Consider the following 6,037-nt stretch of genomic DNA (forward strand, 5'->3'; position numbering starts at 1 on the left):
CCAAAAAAAAAGCTACCAGAGGACAAGGCCTACGACAATGTCTGACGTGTCTTTCGGTTAATTTAATATAGGTCAGATACTGAGCAGAAACTAAAATGGCTGGTTTAAAGGTACCTTTATGCAACAGCCGCAAAGACATTCGGTAACGTCGAAGCAGCGAACTTAGTAAACCATGTGCGGTAGGTCCTGTTCTGATCGGCAGCCTTGTCAGTTTAAATGCTCAGTTCAGGTTACATTGAAGCAAATACATATTCTACACTGATTTTAAATATTTTTTACTTTTTTTTACAGTAAATTATCTGAATTACCTAAGCCTTTACTAGCTTGCTACGTAATGTAATAGCAACCTGGTTACCCTCCGCCCGCGCCCCACTGTTCGCACGAATTTCACGATGCACTGTCTTCATCTCTTCAGCAGTTGAAACAGTCTGGCTGACTAATAAGCCGTTTACTACTAGATGAAACGGTCTATTGTCTGTCCCAATATTGTAAAAGGTGTATAGGGCTCTTCTGTCTTTTTATCTGCCACAAGTATAATTGATTTTCTTGAGTTGTATATAGATATATTCACCGAACTTCCTCTTTATGCTATATCCTATGTTTTTTCACACAACCGAACGACCTCTCGACACCTTTATTTGAGTAATACTTTCGTATCAGGCTGAGACCTGAGGACCCTTAATGTTTTCAAGGAGAAGTTAGCAAGTTTTGAGTTAATTCATCCACAGAAGACGTTTGGCAGCAGACAAATTCGTCGTTGATCTACCATGAGGCGATGTGGCTCAAGGTTAGTTCGTTTCAGACATAGTAATCTCTATATAGCACTGCTAGATACACGACATGTTGTTTCAACACGTAGAGTACGATCTTTCTTATATCAGGCATGCATCCAGATTATGCTCCAAATTACCAGAACACCAATGTTTATTGTCAGACATCATTACTGCTTTACTAATGCTAACTGATGCTAAGTAATGTTTGGCAAATCTTTCTAACCCTACGCATTAAAGTATTATGCAAGATTGAAGCTACACGATTCTTCGATCGTTCCAATAAGGGTAACGGATGTAGGAGCCGAGTCGCGATTGGACCTGCACAATGTAGGACGGATACTATTATCTTACTTGAACACGAGACACTAGGAGGTCTTCAGTTTACGGCAAAAATAACTACAACAGAGAACCGTCAAAGGATCATATCAACGTTTAGAAGTTCTCTCACGTTTAGAAGCTTAACACTCGAATACGTCACGAGATGTCACAGCGAGCAGTCTATTAGTATTATAAAAAGAATGATAAAAGCAAGCTGAATATCGATATTCAAACGTAATATCTACTTAAATGTAGATAGATAGATAGATAGATATATCTAAATATCGATGATAAACAATTCAGCAAAAGAAATTTATTGTATCATTTCAACAAAATATACATGCAACAGTTTCCCATGCTCGGATGTAGACGCGATTTTTTCATAGGAACAAAGTGAAACCTTTTCGACTTTCCCTTTTTTTGTCTCTGTCGATTCGATGTATATGTTTGTTGTTTCTGGCTCGATGTTGTTGAAGCCAATAGAATAGAGAAGCGGAACCTTAAGAGGGAAACAAGTTCAAGGAAAAAAACAGTGGCTCGTTTGAATTCACTAACGAGCTGTCATCATCATCATTATCGTCGTCATTCTTATTATCATAATCATCACCATTGCCATCATCATCATCATCGTCGTCGTCGTCATCATCATAGCTGTTATCACAATCGTCCCCTAATTGATGTCGTGTTTCATCTTGATCACTTATCTCTCGTCGCTTTCGGCGTCTATTCAAAGGCTGCAGAAGATTTTTGTTTGAAGGGTGATACCGGGGTTCACCGCCGACTTCAGTAAGCTCTGTTGGTCAAACGCACATTTCGTAGACCGCCAAAGTCGTGCTAGTCCCTTGATCTTGGCGTGCAGAGGTTCCGGATCACCCAACACAAGTTCGTGTTTAGTCACCGGTCATCATTTCCATGAACTCTGTAGAAAGGAGCAAGAAGATTTCGGAAAAGTTTGTTATTAGGCTTACAGTAGTAATATCAACAGATCTTCGGAGCAGCCGGATATACAAGAAGTAACTGCTGTTTATCTTATGATATACGCCTTTGTGAAACTTTAATATTGAATTACCACTGAGGCATCGAAACCACGTATACTAAAATCGTCAAAAAAGAGAAGAGAAGAGAAGAAGTATGAACGTATAACCTCAATTAACAGAGTACCGGCTTTGAGACCTAATAATTTATTCGTTTCCTATGCACAGCCTGCTTTGCCCAAACCGCTTTGTTGCCTGTATCTTGAATTGTTGTCTTTAAGGTCAGGTGGTGCTGATCGAAATATATGGTGTACAATTTATGGGTGCACACCAGTTTTGCAAGATTCATTGAAAAGTATCGCTGCCTAAAATTGCTTTGCAAATGGGAAGATGAATACATTTTGTGCATTCTCTAAATAGGTAGGTACACTGATATAAAGTTGTTTATAACCTGCTAAAAGCATTCTGTGAGTGAGATTTAAGGTAAGTGAATCTTTGACACAAGTAATTGAACTTTTGAGGACAGATGCTGTTACCTTGTAGATCAAACCTAGGTACTCGTAGGCAGAAGAGCGACCTCGTGTACCTATGGCAAGCATGTTCTAGGTAACATTAGGCCAATTCTCTAAATGCGTCTTTAAACCTAACATCAACCTAACTTCTCTTAAAAAATGAGCCCCTTTTTACCTACAAGATACGATTATGTCTATGTAGATCAAATAGATTTATCGCGAAGATGCCTATACCGTCGAAGTCGACAGTGCCGGAGCCGTCAGTATCGATTTCAGCGATCATTTCATCGAGCTCATCCTCGGTCAGGGCATCATCAAGCGCACGCAGGATCTCACGGAGATCCGACACATTTATATAACCGTTACCCTCCTTGTCGTAGAGACGGAAAGCTTCACGAAGCTCCTCTTGCATAGCCTCAGAGTCTTCTTCAACGAGGAAGCGAGACGCCAGCGCAACAAACTCATCGAACTCCAGTTCACCAGAGCCATCCTGATCGATCTCAGCAATCAGATCTTTAAGATCCTTCTCCTCAAAAGTCTGACCCAAAGTCCTCAGGATAGCTGACACCATGTTGGTATGAATGAATCCTTTTTTGTCGCGATCGAACATATCGAACGCCTTGCGCAGCACTGGTACACAATGAGAGCGCGACATCAAAATTTATAGGAAAACTTTTGATGTTTTGAGATAAGATTAGGCGGTAGTAATTTAACCATAGCATTAAACAAAAAGTGAAAATGGGTACACAAGGTATACCTGTTATCACTATTATGGGTTTGTAAATGACACAAAAACATGATCTTAGCTTGTCTTTCTATTCAAATAAACATGTTTACAATCATTGTTCGATTCTATGACACTTACTGTTGACCTGTTCTTTGGTAAGGTCCTCCTAAAATGGTAATAGAAAAAAGGACGGTTAGAAATGGCCTAATCGTTACAGCACCTAGGGCAGGCAAACCGTTTTTAATGATACTCTTCACGCAGTCACGCATTAAAGTCACAACTCGCCAGATAGAAACTATCCACCTTTTTTGCATAGTTTTCACCTGTCTTCAAGTTCACAGAGCTTCCTCTGTACAAGTTACTATAATATAGTTTTCATTTGACTATTTTTTGTTTGTTCTATCTTTGTTTCTAATCATTTGTTATGATGGGGGCTAACAACAGTAGGCCCATGAGACATTTTCAGGTCCATCTATGAAAACACATCTTTGTATGGACGTGAGCAAGACTCCTACACATAAAAACACCACGGGTAGATACACAGAAACTAGAAATGTTACAAACCATTTCGATTGGCTTTGCGACGGGCCTGGCCTGGAAACGTCGACTGACGACAAGTCGCGGTGCGGGCCTTTTTAGTGGTCGAGCACCAGGGTGAGGGCTTCTTTTCCGAGTCGGAGCGAGACAGTAATCTGCTCGCTTGACGCTACTTCTATACAACTTGCTAGCTCTAAACTAAACTCCGAGCCATTATGACACTAAGATACGAGACAGAACTTTCAGTGCCGGCTCTGACTCAGGCCCTAGGCACAGTCTGAAAGAAGGTGACGAGGGCAACGGCGATTGACTCGAGGTCGAGGGCAGACGAGAAAGTAATATTTTTGCAGTGACTGGCAAGTGTTCGAACAACGCATTCAACTGTGCACGCTGTCTTATCATTTTTAGGGAAACAACCACATGTGCACTAGCAGGTGGAGGCCAGCGCAAGAGCTATTGACCCCTAAACAAACCAAGAATTATTGAATCCTATACTAGGATGAACCTTTCAAATTAAAGTTAGGATCGGCTGCGGTAGCATACCAATTTCTATACATATATATGGAAACAGCGTTTATTCAAGGTATAATACATATGACAATATTTGAATATCTCGTTTAGCTCAAAAGTATCATTACACTCCTTACTTGTTGAGTTTTCCCAAGTTTGATATCCATCTGTGTTATAGGCATGTTTTCGTGGTGTAAGAGATCTTAGCTCTTACAAGAAATATAGATAGTAAAAAATAACGCCTTCCATGTAAATCTTGGTCATATTTTGTGTAGCTTCTAATGGGTATCTTTGGCGAACTTATTAAGTAAACTAAACGTAATCAAATTATAGGTTTCATTTACCTAGTGGGCCTAAGGCAATAATGAAATGCATACACAAAATTACACAGACGTATAGTAACTACTCACAATTCAAGCAAAACGTTAATAATGTTGCTCGACAATGCCCTAGTGAGCCCAATGATATAATGATCATTCGGCTTACTTAGTAATGAACCAGCTTCTAGCGAAATAAAAACGTAGCTGTTCCACAACATCTGCCTATGAACAGCCGAGGAAGACAGCGGTGCGTCTTGAATCTGGTCGACTTTAACCATGATTGCCAGTAAAGTCAGAGCCCAGAGTCAGTCATTAGACCGTTGCGGAAGGGGAAGGCCAAGCATTGAGAAAAAAGTCGATTCTGCTTGCCGCCGGTCGTCTGAATTCGGAACAAGCTCGCGCTGCCTCAGGTTCCGCGTGTCCGCTTATGAACGATGTTCCGAAAGCCGCAAGAAGGCGTCCTGCATCTAAGGTTTCTCGACTGTCTCGCGATTATTTAAACTGAGAAGTGTTTAGTGTTGCCACGCCTAAATCGAGTACCGACACCAGCACCCTCTGCCGGCTGTCCTGACGTATACCTATTCCAGACGAGTAGAGTGTCTGACTCGCATCCGTTACAGAATAGGTAGGTAGTGTCATAGCCGCCCCTGTATGCGGTTTTTGTCTGCCACCCGCACAAACGAACAATGCACTGCAATGACTGTGGGCTACCAAAGCTCGTCAATAGTCGCATGTTTTCGATGTCGAGTGCCGCTTCAAGGGTTTAATGGCCTTCAGATGTAGTACAACGCTTAGCCATTTTTAAGTCAGTGAGATATTGAAAACAGTTTAACGAGATGGATCTAATTGCGCGTTCAGTGGGTGCAACTTACCTGTGGGCAACATGACAACCACTAATGGTTGCGCATTGAACACGATGAAGCTCAATAAAAATCTCTCATCCAGATTGTTTTGTGCGTTTACATTTCATAGAATAGCTTTGTTGCAGCATGAATACCTTAGGAAGAGTTGGCTTTTGTAAAAAAAACTTTTGAATTTTTTACGCCTCGTTTCCAGCCAACGTTCTTTCGAACGTTTTTCGTATATGGCGATAAGTTGGTTCGTAAAGTAAAAAATGGGCGGAAATTATTCCCACTATTATAAATCTGCGTTTCGCTTAGCCCAATTTCCCGAACGGTTTATGGTACAACGTAGTCGTCTATTGTTTTTTCCTGTTGTGACACTAATTTATTTTGATTCAACCGATTTCATATGCATCGTTTGCAATTTCGTCAGATATCCAAAGTTGCCATAACCGTAAGTAACTCTATTAAAAAAAAAACACCGATATGTTTAGCTAATGATAACATCATCTTATTTATATTAC

The 6,037-nt window shown here is 40.7% G+C and overlaps 1 protein-coding gene across 1 annotated transcript; it reads right to left on the reverse strand.

Annotated features, from left to right (window-relative positions):
* Positions 1 to 1,389: 1,389 nt before the first annotated feature.
* On the reverse strand, positions 1,390 to 4,018 carry LOC111270733 (troponin C). Its single transcript, XM_022851118.2, has 4 exons — positions 3,869 to 4,018; positions 3,443 to 3,470; positions 2,812 to 3,207; positions 1,390 to 2,010 (listed from the first exon to the last, which is right to left on the reverse strand). Exons 1-4 carry the CDS (start codon positions 3,869 to 3,871, stop codon positions 1,982 to 1,984), a joined length of 456 nt encoding a protein of 151 aa, XP_022706853.1. The 5' UTR covers positions 3,872 to 4,018; the 3' UTR covers positions 1,390 to 1,981.
* Between the last annotated feature and the right edge of the window lie 2,019 nt (positions 4,019 to 6,037).

Source organism: Varroa jacobsoni, unplaced genomic scaffold (assembly GCF_002532875.2).
Source record: "Varroa jacobsoni isolate VJ856 unplaced genomic scaffold, vjacob_1.0 contig00068, whole genome shotgun sequence".
Lineage (NCBI taxonomy): Eukaryota > Metazoa > Arthropoda > Arachnida > Mesostigmata > Varroidae > Varroa > Varroa jacobsoni.

What these genes read in the sequence shown, in the direction of transcription:
- LOC111270733 (XM_022851118.2), bottom strand. An exon ending in TACCAAAGAACAGGTCAACA is followed by an intron (nt 3,208 to 3,442) that starts GTAAGTGTCATA and finishes ATTGTGTACCAG; the next exon opens with TGCTGCGCAAGGCGTTCGAT. An exon ending in CGGCACTGTCGACTTCGACG is followed by an intron (nt 2,011 to 2,811) that starts GTATAGGCATCT and finishes TCCTTTCTACAG; the next exon opens with AGTTCATGGAAATGATGACC.